The following is a 13,989-nucleotide window of genomic DNA, read 5'->3' as shown; positions in this document are numbered from 1 at the left end:
CATCGCTGCAGTTAGTGAAGCTGGCAGTACCTCTGCCTCTCCTGGCAATGAACCCTGCAGGGACACAGTTACAACAGCCACAGGCTGTTTTCCACTCTGTAAGCCTAGTCCTTTTTTCCAGCAGAGGTCTCTGGCAGCAGGGTTTACCCTTCAAACTGTGGAGCTTGGAAGCTCTTCACTAAAACCATTTCAGACCTCTGCAAGCTGTGTAAGGCAATATAAAAAGGAGACTTCCTTTGTAACAGCTAGCAGCTTTACCTAAGAAAGAGAACTGCCAGTAAGTGCTCTCTGCATCTCTGGGAAGAAGGTTGTAAAACAAAACATAAAATCACAATGTCCTTGCACATGTGGGGAATGCAATCTACCTTATCCACAGCCCTGAGATCGCAGCCTGCCTTCAGCAGCACTTCCACCAGCTCCACGTTGCCAAGATCAGCTGCCAGATGTAGTGGGGTTTCCCGCCTCTGTAATTAATGACACCAAATAAATACAGTAAGCCAAATTCTCTCGTAGAAATAGAGTGCTCATAATCTAAATCTGGAGAAGATTCACATGAAATGGCCTTGGAAGGAAAACACTGAACAGGATGAAATCATTTAACTTCTGAGTGATCTACCTGCCAGTTTTGTTCCAGACAAACAAGACAGCATCTGGGATCTCTGCAGAAAAACCAGGCAGGAGTTCCAGCTGGCTCAGGAAAAAGACACTGTCATGCCCCGGTAATACACTGTAATTTAACAAGCTCTCTCTCTTCCCTCTTAAAACAAGGTGTTTTGGACAGAGTGCTTCATGCAGCTGCCAACCCCCACCCATACTACCCTCTCGAGTAACCTCTTCCCAGCTGAAATTCATACAAAGACAACTGGACATCCATAACTTTCAACACTACAGCAGGGTTTGTTAGCCAGCACTGCCACAAAATGATGATATGTAGTGGAAGTCTATCAGCTCCGTAATGGGTTCAGTGAACCTTAAACCACACACGCACACTCTAAAAAGGGGAAAAATAAAAAAAAATGAAGGATTAAACAAAACTAAATTATTAACAAGAATTACAGCTAAAGGGGCATTCAGCTTCAAGTCTAATCTTTAGGTCTGAAATGAGGGCTGTGTAGTCACTACAAAACTGCATGCACGTAAATGAAACCTATTTATTTATCCTTCTGCAGAATATTAGGAATTCCACCCATCTGTGGGTGTAATGCAGCAGCAAATAAGATATGTTCTCATTTGTGGAAGCCCTGCATATCTTCTGGACATGTCCCGTAGCATGCTTCATGTGACACAGCATCCTTTTAGGTGGGAGGTTTTGTACCTGCACCTCTCTGATGTTGCAAGTCCACATTCTGCAGGTCTGATTAGAAAACTTTGGTTCTTTAAACCTTGACTTAAAGTATGCAGAGTCAAACACCAGCATCTTAGACATGAAGAAACACCAGCCTCGGGGTTCTGCCTTGGAGTCTCTCATCAGCTCTTTTGGGAATACACACTGACACATGACCTCATAAATTTCCCACTGCAATACACCCTACTTTCTTTGCTGCAGTAATTTAGAGATATGTGTGCAGCTAATGTATGTAACTTCAGACATGCTAGGGACAAAGCATGGAATAGTTATAAACCATGTGCTCAAGAACAAAATTCTGTATTTTATGTGATAGAAGAGCTTATTGTCATACTTGACTCTATCCACTAACTACAGCCTCTGTCTGCTACTAAAATGTGTACAAATTAATCTTTAGCAATAAAATGATCAATAAGAAGAGGCAAACTACAGAATTCTCAAAAACTACTCCTTGTTACTATTGTGGGGAGCATCCCCATCCGACATGTGGGACTCCAGGGTGTGTTTCACCAACAGGGAGCCACAGTCCCCAGTGTGGGACTCGGGAGACCTGGTGGGACAGCCTTCCCACAGCTGAGATGTAGGGCTGATGGGGAGGGGAAGAGATTCGCTTTGAAGGGGGACAGCTGGCAGGCTGGTCTCTACACAGCTGGTGTCTCAATGTCTGCCCAGTCCATTGTGGCCAGAGCACCGACGTACAATATCCACGTTGTGCAAACTTCTGCTATTGGTCATGATACCTGGATGTCATTCAGATCTTTGGAGGCCTGGTTGTTGCCTAGGTTGCTGTAGACCACCTTCACCACCATTAACTCCCTCAAATACTGGATACCTTCTTCTACGATAGTCTACTTGTCTTGCTGGTTTACAGTACCTTCTTTGAGGAACTACCTTGCATTTGCACTCAGTGAACTGGGCAACAGCCAGCTAGGCCTCCAAAGACTGCTGGTACCAAGCAGAAACAAAAAGATCCTGGTAAAGGTGGAGAAAGCAGATGTCAGTGTCCCTGGGTGACCTCCAACCACAAACCTTTCACTTAACACCAGACACACCAACTGATTCCACCACACAGCTGTGATCTCATCCTTCAGTGTGATGTGTTGTGAGGAGCAGCTCTGGACATTTGCTTGGTTGTGTCTCCTCCCAGGCTCTTGCTCAACCCCAGCCTATGCCCAGGGAGAAGCAGTGCGAAACAGAGAAGACCTTGGTGCTGCACAAGCACAGTTCAGTGATAGCTGAAACTCTCTGCCTTACCAGCAGTGTTTTGGTCACAAATCTGAAACACGGCACACTATGGGTTGCTATTAAAAAATTAACTCCATCCCAGCCAAGTGACCCTCTGTACTGGGTTTCCGTCTGAGATCAGTGCTGTTGAGACAATTCTGTCAGTTATTACACATGAACTGTAATACTTGAACAATCAACACAAATATTTTCTGGGTATATAGCATTTTGCTATCTTTATCTTGCAGAAACAATACTAGCACAGGATGTACCAGTGACTAATACATATGCACACAAGCAAAAAGATAAGGAGGGAACTGCCTCTTCCTTCCTATTTTTTTGTACCCTGAGCTCAGGAGGAAAAAAAATACAATATATTTCAGGCAAAATCCACATAATCTCCTTGTTAGCAGTGAAGTTGTATAAATTCTCAGCTTTTCTTACGTGATTTAAGGAGTTTATATCATGATTGGCATCCAAGAGGCTTTTTACTACCGGTAGGTGGTTATTGATGACTGCTAAATGGAGAGGGGAATTCTTCTGCTGTGGAGGGAAAATAGTAGACTATTATCCTTGGTATATTATTAGAGGTCCATTTAAACAAGAAAGAGGTTTTCATTAAAATCCACCCCTTGGAAAGGCGATATGCTCTAGCAGACATTCCAGACTGCAGAAAACACACCTTGAGATGCAGAGCTATGCCATACAGGGTAGCCTGCTCCTGCAACGGCTCAGCAGCAGGTAAACAAACACTAACTGAGGAACTTGGAAATGTTGAGTCCACAGACTGAGTATCAGTGTGTCACCACTTAGGAACACAGCAAGGTACTCCTCTGATGTATTCATACCCTGGATATGCTGCTACCCTTGGCTGACCATAGAGAACTTAGGACAGTGTTTCTGTTCCCCCAGAAAACTGGGTTTGCCCTCAGTTGAATAGGCTGGAGGCAGGCTTATTCTCTGCTGGTAAACAGATGTCAAAATCTACTTTCCGAGAATAAACTCTTGTTAAGATACTGCTGCTGGAAATATTCTTCATATGAAACCAACTTGCTATCATATTTATACAAAGCAAGTTACAGCTAGAAAGAAATTAATTTGGTTTTATTTTCTTTGAGAGATTACTATTAAAATAACTGAGGCACAGACACACCACCAGTCACAATCCAGCCATTAGATGGGCAAGATCACTTTGTATGTTGAACCTGTGAGTTGTCAGTCTCTTGTTAAACACAGCTAAAAATAATCCCATACTAGTGCCATTGATGGGTGCCAGACACCTGTTCATGAGTGTCTTTATAAACCACAGCCATTTCTTCAGGGATATGGAAAAGTAAAGCAAGCTTTTATGTAATGCTGCTCTGGAAATGTTTCCAAAATTAAAGTTACAATTTTATGAGTTGCTTCTGCTCCAGAAAGCCAAAGAGAACAGGCAGCACACCAGCTACCTCATCTTCAAGTAAATAATTGCAAGCACATCATGAATTCTTCTTCCTTGATAACATTACACAACAGGCCAGTGATCGTGGCTTAAGTCACAAAGCCCAGGTGCTGTTTTCATCCTGTATCATAGAAGCAGAAACTAATTTCCTATATGCAAAAAATCTCAGATGTAACAAAAACTGTAACATCTTAATTGAGACAAGATTTTGATACTAGAAATACCTCTTTCTTTCTAAACCCCTAAGAACAGTGGCAGATTTTGAAGGCATATGCTTTGAGTGTAGAGGGCAAAAGCACTGAAGGGTTTATTTACCTTGTATTTATCGTCACTCATAATCAGTTAAAAGCGTTAACTCTGCCCATGGCACACAGGGAGGCCTGCGTCACTGCTGCGTAGTTCAAGCAGGGTACTTCACTCCTCCTAATGCCTGGTCCTTGGCTTAGCCTGGCCACCTCTACACTGCACTACACCAGTCTGCCCAAGTGCTCACTGGGTTTGTGCAAAAGGACCTTGTGTTTTGCTCCATAGATATTGCTAACCAACATCCACAAACCACATAATAACATGTATAGTAAAAAATTAAAGAACTAGTCAATCTCCTTCAGCTGTCTAAATTCCCAAAGAAGGTCTTAAAAGACAGGACAGGCTGAACAACAGAATAGTTAGACTGATACGCACTCACCTCAGATTTAGGACCCAGGTCAATATTCTTATCAATAAGAAAAGTAACCAAGGATAGATGTCCATTCTGAATTGCAACCTGCAAAGCACTGCTATTGTTCTGAAACAAATGGTAGAGATAACAAAAACTTGTGTTTTTGTTGCTGGAAGAACAGTTAAAGAGAGCTATCAATATAGGATAATATTTCACTTAAATTTGTGTTATTAATTATCCCACACCCCCAAAAAACTCCCTTTGACAAAATTGTATAAACCAAAGTGGATCAGCAGTTAGCATGATGGTGGTTTTGTAAACACTGAAGGAACTTCCCATTTTTATTCTAAGACAACAAACATGCTAAAACCAACAGTACTCTATAGTCCTTCTCAATGTCTTTTAAGAAACTGATGAATCAGCATTGCCAGCAGATTTATCTGTGCCATGGACAACAACAATGCCAACTTGTCTCCTCATCTGTTACATCGGTTTGACCTTTAACAAGCAAGCACAGTCACATTAACAAACTTTAAAAAATAAACCAGTAGAAAATTTTCAGTTACTTCTGCTAAAACAAACAAGCCCTCAGTCTGCTGGAATCATAAACTTCTCACAGCAGGCAGGCAACCTAGCACCATTCAACAGATGTGAGCTGGACTAAAGTCCAGGAACCAGATGTGGAGAACAGGTTTGCCATCAGTTCAGTCATATATGCTGCCAAAAAGGAGGATTTTCAGCCCTAGCTGATTACATTTCCTAGTCATATGTTTTACTGTTGTATGTACACTAAATAAAAAATTTCCACCACAGTACTCCACCAAATAAATCTATGCTATATTTCTTCCACATCAGTTTTATTCTGTTAGCACTCTTTACATCCCCAATTCTACTTTATTAATTAATTTCTTTTTTTACCATTTCATAAAAATAAGCAGAGCAAAGATACTGTTAGCACACACAGAAAAGAGAAGGTCCTTCCCACAGGCCAGGATGTCCCAGTACCTGTGTGCTAGTGGGATATTGTGTACATACTTGAGTTAGAGCATTGATGTCACTCCCTGCTTCCAGCAAGAGCTCAGCACATTTTTCATGGCCTCCTTCAACAGACAAGTAAAATGGAGTTTCTCCATTCTAGACCAAGAGAGAGAAAACGTCTGTTCCAATTTAAGACATGTGAGTGCAAGGCTGTGACACGTAACAGGTTAGCTCAATAGAACGCATCCAGCTCAACAGAAAAGGGGAGATGTTCACACAAGAACACAATCTGAATGCTCCTAAATTAACACTTAAATGAAATAGGAACTCACCAATACTTAAGTGGCAGATGATATTTATGCGGACAGATGTCTGGTGAGGTTTATGATACAGACAGCAATTCCATAAATATTAATCACACTCTTATGAAAGAAGATTGCAAGCAACAAGCACAGAAGCACAGACAACAGGTAGCAATTTCTGCTGTTCAACTTCAGGCAACACTGTTAGCACACTAGCACATACCATCAGAACCAATTTTTGTCACTCCAATGCCATGGATTTCTGATGAATTCCTAACTCCAGTGCTAGTTATATGATGTGCTTTTAACAGAAATAATCCTGTTGCATATTTATTTCAAATCTTCTCACTCCTAAAGAGTCTCCAAGTTTCCACAGTGAATCTCTAAGAGAAGTTATATCAGCTGAACAATGATCTAATCACTGCTTCTCAACTCCTAAAATACACAAAGCTTTACTGAAAGTTACTCATGTCAGCATTCACAGAAGCATCAATAAATCCTGGTTCTTCTTTGCTAGAACTCCTGCCACCATTATTCTGGTAAACTTAATGTAGTGGTTTGCTCATGATGAGACAAAAGACCTGTTTATGCATGGACCAGAACATCTTCAGCTGGACAGGAAGGTCACACCACTAGCCAGGGCAAGATAGAGACACAAGAAGTACAAGTTTGAGTGCAGAAGCAACATTGTTAGATATGGCTTGGAAACAGCAGGGCTTCACATTTCAAAGGAATTCCTGTCCCTCAGAGCTTGCATAGCTGGAAATACATACATGTTGGATGAGAACCCATCGACCCATGAATCTGTTGCTGATTAAGGGAGAGGAGGGCTGTGGGTAGGAGTGGGCATTCATTTTGTGAGCTGGGCCAGCAAAACAGACTACCAGCTATGTGGCAAGTTCTGGCATTGGGCATACCAGCTGCAGCAAAACGAATTAACTTGCCTAGTTTATTCCAGCTGCCCCGTAGGAGAACCAGAAGACATAAGGACTCTTTGCAAAGCAGGAAAGCCAAGTTGAGTAGTTAGTATGTATTTCCCTCCTTCACCCCTACTTTAGGTCTCAAAAATTAAGCTCATGAGTGCACCAGATCAGGGATACAATTTTCACAGATACTGTGCAATTTATGAATGTGCTGGCTGAGCTGAGCTCACTGACGCTGATCTAGGAAAGAAGAAGTGGGTAGGCAGTGTCTGCTGCCAGTTCTGTGCAGTCAACTGAGATCAGATAATCAAGGTACAAACCTGAGATCTCTTTGCCAATGTGTCCGTGATGGTATGTGCTGGCTGTGAACAATGAACTCCCTCAGTGAACAGCCTGAGAAGCATCAGATATGGTAAAAGGAATGGGATTACATGGCCAGAAATGCTGGATAACAGGAAGCAAGGTGGAGGTTAGGCCCTCCTCTGCTTCTTTCTACCAGTAGTTGTGCGAGGGCATGCGGGATGGAGGGGAAGCCATTATGTGAGGAGTAAGGCACAGGAAAAGAGACAGTGAAGGAGTTAAAGGAGCTGAATTTATCAGAGGAGGTACAAGAAAACAGGATGCAAAGAAAAGCAGCAGAGCCATTGAAATCTTCTCAGTGCAAAATTTATTTATTTATTTATTTCAGTTGATCTTTCAAATCTCTATGTATTTCAGTAAATACTGTGCCCTTACCTCATTGAGGTCATTTATTTCCACCCACTGTTCGAGCAGAATTTTTACAACTTCACTGTGACCATTTTTGGCTGCTAGATGCAATGCTGTGTTTCCCTCCTTGAAATTGAAACATCAAATAGTACATTATGAAACAAAAATGAAGTCATAAGAATGAAGTTAAAGCATCAAATAAATGCAATACAAAGCCTTTTGGTTATTACATACATCTCTCTTTTACATACAAGGAGAAGCATATTCCAAGATTAAGACTAAAATGAAAGGAGCCTTTTCATGTGCATGCAGACATGATCCTGCTGGTGTAGCTAGTTGTCTCATATTGTGAAAACTGTAGCGTATGCCCACGGAAAAGACCTGAAATTCTACCTCCTCAAGAATGAATCAAAAGAAAACTTTGGGTACTGTTTCTACAATGATGGGAATAACACCAAGCCCCAAAGATCACTGATTTAAAGATTAATGGCCAAAACCTAGGTAAGTATATAGAAACTTGTAGTGCCTTTGATGCCAACACAGCAATCTTCAATCTACTTCACCATCAATACAATTTCTCACTAGCTAATTAAGAAAAAAAACCCTCACACTCCAGCAAACAAATAAAACCAAAGAGCAAGTTCAGGAAGAGCATTATAATTTGAGCTAAAAGACCATGCTGGAATAAGAAAGAGTATCAAACTGGCTAAAAGAACCCTGAAGCTGCAATTTCAAAGCATCCTAAACATCAGAGAAATCAGAGTTCAGAACAGCTTTCTGTTAACAGCTTGTGGGGGGATGCGGGTGGAGGGCAGAGGAAGTCCTTCTTAGTGGTTATAGATAGACTGTGATGGCTTTTAGGAGATAAATTTCTGCCCTGGGTTCTTATCTACTTTATAGGATCACAGCGTTTGCCTCCCATCATTGCTGTTTATACCTCCAGCCTGCTAGATGTCTGGGACAACACTGTCTTCTAACATCTACTGATAAACTCCTTAGCATGTAGAGCTCTGGGTTACACTGCAGCTTTTAAACTACTACCAGAATACCAAGAAAAACACCATCACTTACTGGGTGCTTGCTTATATGGTTCTATTAATGCAGTATCTGTCCATTTCACAGTTTTAATGTCTTTTATCCTTGCAATGCCTCAGATGCGGAGAAATACCAACTTGCTCAATCCACGTATATTGAGTAAGGAAACTTTGAAAGACATTTAGATACTTTAAAATGCAGTGTCAGAAGCAAAGTCAATCAAATTGAAGAATTAAGACACTTCTGAAAAATCCTCATAGGTGTTTATTTGCATCCTGACGTATTTAAACACCTTCAAAAAATTAGTCATTTGGGATTTAGCAGTGACATAAAAGAAACAGTCAAGCAGAGTGAAAAACAGAAATATGATCTCCCAGGACAGAGGCTAACACCTTAATTACCAGACCTTCCCACTTCTCCCAACAGACAGCATATGCTGGTCTTACTTTATATGAATTACTAATGCGTATGGAAAAGTCTTATGGCAGTAAGACAAGAAGTCCCACTGCCTTCCCTTAATTACTGAAGAATCATCATCCTTGGTGTTTGTTGGTCCAATGAATATCATTACCAGCACATCTGTATAGCTTATCCACAATACTTGATTGCATAATAACTACACTGAAATGAAGTAATCTTTCATAAGCATATATTTAGTTGTACCTCTGTGAAAAAGAAGCCTTTACCTTATCTTTTTCAGACGTAAACAGCTTCAGAGTAATCAAATTGTTTATCATGTCAACATGGCCTTTTTCAGATGCCAGAAGGAATGGCTTTTTACCTTTCTAGAAAACAAAGAAACAGTGTCATTTTAAATATACTTGCTTTCAGATACTACTAGATACATGGCATGCATATGTGCATTAAAATTATATATGATTAAATAGATTAAAAAAGTAGATGTACACAAGAGTAAGAATTTTAAAAAATTGCAATATTTAGTGTGAAAAGCCAGACTACACATCTTACATGCACTGAAGAAAACATTTGAAAACTGTTCAGAAATGGTAACAAGGTAGAAAATGTGCTAAAAATACTTAATTATTCTCAGTATGAAAATATTTATCAGAAGAGCTGTGTCATTAAAAGTCTGAGGATGCTCAGAAACAGGCGGTGAAGAAGTTGCAAGATTCATTTCCATGGCATAACATGATCTGAATTCTGCAAGCGCAGACCAGAACAACCGTATCTTGGATGTTTTATCCAGGAGGCCTGAATTTAGTGCTCTACATTGTGGGGGTTTTGGTGGTGGTTAAACTAACAAAAATTCTTCCAGCTGTTTACAGCTCAACTGCAGAAAGTTATCCTGACATAAAACCATACCACTGGTCAGACAGTGGGGCCATCTAATCAAATAGATAGATGGCTTCACTACCTTATAGTGGCCTATATCAAATGTCTCAGAAAAAATGCAAGCAACTAATAGATAATTATGAAATAACCTCAACATAAAGAAGATTCTTCCTCACCTTTCTTTTCCCAAGGCCTAGGCCTCAAAGGTTTCTTTTGTTAAATTAACTCTGTGCCCTGTCTTATGTGGAAAAAAATCAGAATTTTGCACCATTGGGTCAACACAATTCAAGTCTTAAAAAAAATATAGGGAGCCTTTGTTCTGTTATTGAGAGATCCTGCAAGAATAGATTTCCTCATATAAAGAAAAAATACCCTACTTAGCTAAGTAAGCCTTCAAAGCAAGATCCCTAAGCTGTGGGAAGGAAAACTTAAACCACAGAAAACCTGGTGAAGACAATGCCCTGGCACTGTGAAAGAGCTGGTGCACTTCTGTTGAATGGCTACACATAGTTTTATGTTCTATGTTGGTGAAATATTCCCATGTTGGCCTTGACTGGCAGGTTTTGGTAAGGACAAGGGGCTGCATGGTGGACTGTGTGGGAGGAGGTCAGAGACTGTTGTATTCTGGTCGCAGCCATTTCCAGATGGCTCCACAAGAGACAAAACTGACACAGTATTAACCATGTGTCAGCACTCATGGCATCAGAGGAGTGCATGTTGCCTCGGTGAAAATGCATTTAAGAAAGGCTGGTCACTGCTAGGCGGAGGATGCACAAAGGAAGATACAGGAGGAAATACGAGAGGATGCGAGAGGAGACTCAGGAGAAGGTGACTGCAGCCCACGAAAGAACCCTTGCTAGAACAGACGAAAAGAGTAAGAAACAAAGAGTGAAAATACAGGAAATGAGTGAAAAAAACCCAATCTCCTCTGCTTTCCACCACCTCACGGATGGGACTGAGCATCACATTCAGTGAGAGCAAGGGAAGCATGGCAGGAAAGGTGTCTGGAGTTAGCTGAAACAGCCATAAAGGGAGGAAAGGTGTTTTCCCTAAGTGCTTGTCTGGCTGTTTATTTTACTTGTTTCTCAATACCCAAATCAATAATTTAATTTAGCTGGCAGTAAATTAAAATTCACTGAAATTCCCAAAGTCAAGATTGTTTTGCCCACAACAGATGCCTCATGACATCTAAAAATACACAAAAAGAAACATACTGTACCCTGTCAGGCTTGTTCAAGTCATTCAGATGGAGATCTTGGAGAACATAATCAACTATTTTAACGCTGTTGTTCTGAGCTGCAAAGTGCAGTACATTCATTCCTTCCTGAAAAACCATAAGCAACTTTAAGAACAAGTTTGACTTTTTTTCCAGCATAAACACGTTTAGAGTTGGCAAAAATTTGTAACCAACAAACCTCATTCTTAGCTTTTTGATCAGCTCCTGCTTTAACTAATTTTCGCATTATATCCAGATTTCCAGTCCAAGCTGCAAGATGAATCACTGTCAGGCCGTGCTTCAAATAAAATGATACAGGCAGAAATTACTACCAAAATACCTCATGCCAAATTTCTTTAAATCTTTTTTCTTAATTCGGTGTACAAGTGGATTCTGCTCGGTCGGCTCTTAGAAAATCAGTATTAACACCTGGTAGTGTGAGTAGGATTCATTTCACTTACGTTAAGCTAAATGTCATGCATCAAGACCTAGCTAAATGCTCAGGCTGCCCCTCTTCCTAACAAAAGGTCTTCCAGGAAAGGACTGATCTTATTTTGTGATGGAGGAATTAAATAGTACCCGGAAATTATTTCCTCTTCCCAGAAACCATGTAGTTAGCACTGGCTGCAGTGGGTGACATTTCAGGTATCATTTGTAATGACTGTATTTCTGTGAGTCACCATAATTTGCTAGTTAGACCTGTTTTTTTAAGTTTCCTTGTCTTTCAAATTCTCTTGAAAAGTTCTTTTTTTACATGAAAAAAGAATAGCTCTGTTGTTAACTTCTTAGAGCCAAAAGAAATAGAGATACGGAACTTCCAGCTAGTGTCCCCCATCCTTGCCACAGATGTCTCTAACTTTTCCACATCTCTTCCTCAGTTTGTGTGTACTTTGTTCAGGCGCAGCAGCATACATTATAGCTCATTGTGCTATGTGCTGTGTAAACACAAGACATTCCTATGCCACCATAAACACACCTGGTCTAAGAAATGAAATCAGAGGAATATAAACATAGCAAGAGGGAGCAAGGTGTTTCCTTAGTAGCTATAACCCTTACCCAGTTTCTCCTCTGTAGGTGAGGAATAAATAGGCTGACTTCCATCTCTAATGGAGAACAGGAACAGTTTTTATGCTTGTTGGTATAACACTTTAGAGAGCAGGATGCTTACCATGATAGGGGACAGGGGGAAACATAAATGATTTGTCTATTTGCATTACTCAGTTCACTGGAAAACTCTCAGTTTGAACAGCCTGTTTATTAATAACATACCATACATTTGGTTTTAATATCTGAATAAATCTTGCACTGTGGATCACCATCTGGCCCAACCAAATCAGCCATACACTGCTAAACTCCTAATGTCTTGGAAGCTGCAGAGTGCTTGACAGTTTTGCATTAAGCTGCTCACATAAAAATGGAGGGGAAGAGCACAAAGTGTTACTTTCTGAGCTTCTAGCAATCCCCAGAGCTATTTTTTACTTTCAGTGATTGCTTTCATATAAAGTGGCCAATGATTAACACACAGCTACCACAGATGGTATATTTGCACAAGTGACTTCATCCACCCTTGTGCTCACTCAAGTATGCAGCGCAGCCAAAGCTCAGGGCAATGCATTTCATCTCTAACAACCTTTTTCCTTATAAACATGTGCAGTCTTAAGACAAACTGAAGATTTTACACAAGCACTTAATTTTGCAAAACAGGGAGCATGAGGCAAATACCTACTTTTCCCCTAAGATGTTCCTACACTGTGTGAATCAAAACATGTAAAACAGCTTACCTGATCTGCCATATCAAGTCTAGCTTTGTGATGGAGAAGAAAATCCACTACTGATACATGACTTCTCGCAACAGCAAAATGGAATGCAGTGCGCTTCAGCTGAAATAAATAAAAGCTTTGGCTGTCAGGTCCATAATACAGGTCTTTTCCTCATGCACGTGATCAGGATTTCTGAATTCTCTGCTTAACAAATGTACTTGTTAATTTGTATACGTTTACATACCTCTCTTTCAACAGTTATGCTTGGTCTTTATCTGCATTTTTGTTCCCTATGGTGGAACTGATGCATTGATCTTAAAGATTTCTTGTAGAACCAGAATGATTTAGTTTCTCTACATAGCATTGTCCCTTCCTGATATATGTCAAAATGTGATTAAGTAATCATATCCTGCCTAGAGGAGATGCATGCAGTGCAAAAGCATCCATGTTTACTATTTTATTATATGGCTTCATTTGAAGGGCTGAGAACTAGATTTATACAATTAGATTTGCCTTTGGTAACTTCCTTGCTTTTTATTATCTCTCTGCAATGCATGATGAGATTCTTCCCCTACTCAGTATTAGTCACCTTGCCAGACTGAGTCATTATGCATTATGCAGTTGCCAACAGTGAGTAATTTTACACAGGTGAATAGGTTCAGTGCTTCTAAGGAACACTTGATTAATTTTCCTTTAAAGTAATTAATGGTGTGAATTTTAAAAAGGATTGGTTAAATTGCATCAAACCTTAGTGCAGAGAGTTTTGCTTCCAGTTAAATTTAACATAATTGGGTTTAACATAATTCATTGAGAGTTTACATGCTAAGGATATAGAACTGATTTAACCAGCTGACTTTAAAAATAAGTTTGTTCTCTTAAGCATCTATGCAGACCAGCTGACTTATCCATGTATAAGTTTAAATTTACAGTTTATAAGCATTAAAATAATTCAAAGGTAGGATTTATGACATGCATTTATGCCAGAAAAAGTCTCTTGCACAGAAATAGTTCTATCAACAAAACTCACCTTTTGGCAGCCTGGCTTATTTGCCTTGGCAGTGCAGGGGCAGGAATGATCAATGTGAGCAAAAGAAAAGTTTTGCCAG

The 13,989-nt window shown here is 40.2% G+C and overlaps 1 protein-coding gene across 2 annotated transcripts in view; it reads right to left on the bottom strand.

Annotated features, from left to right (window-relative positions):
* Window positions 1-13,989, bottom strand: part of ANKDD1B (ankyrin repeat and death domain containing 1B) — a 28,287-nt gene that overhangs the window by 9,422 nt on the left and 4,876 nt on the right. For both annotated transcript variants that reach the window (XM_065662142.1, XM_065662144.1), the window contains exons 3-11: window positions 12,905-13,003; window positions 11,323-11,421; window positions 11,127-11,231; window positions 9,301-9,399; window positions 7,607-7,705; window positions 5,704-5,802; window positions 4,696-4,794; window positions 3,014-3,112; window positions 366-464 (exon numbers count right to left, since the gene is read on the bottom strand). In XM_065662142.1, the coding sequence (XP_065518214.1) occupies window positions 366-464; window positions 3,014-3,112; window positions 4,696-4,794; window positions 5,704-5,802; window positions 7,607-7,705; window positions 9,301-9,399; window positions 11,127-11,231; window positions 11,323-11,421; window positions 12,905-13,003 (897 nt within the window). The remainder of the gene's footprint in view (window positions 1-365; window positions 465-3,013; window positions 3,113-4,695; window positions 4,795-5,703; window positions 5,803-7,606; window positions 7,706-9,300; window positions 9,400-11,126; window positions 11,232-11,322; window positions 11,422-12,904; window positions 13,004-13,989) is intronic.

Source organism: Lathamus discolor, chromosome Z (genome assembly GCF_037157495.1).
Source record: "Lathamus discolor isolate bLatDis1 chromosome Z, bLatDis1.hap1, whole genome shotgun sequence".
Classification (NCBI taxonomy): Eukaryota; Metazoa; Chordata; class Aves; order Psittaciformes; family Psittacidae; genus Lathamus; species Lathamus discolor.
The sequence above is the reverse complement of the archived record's forward strand: the minus strand, read 5'-3'. Positions and strand labels throughout refer to the sequence as shown.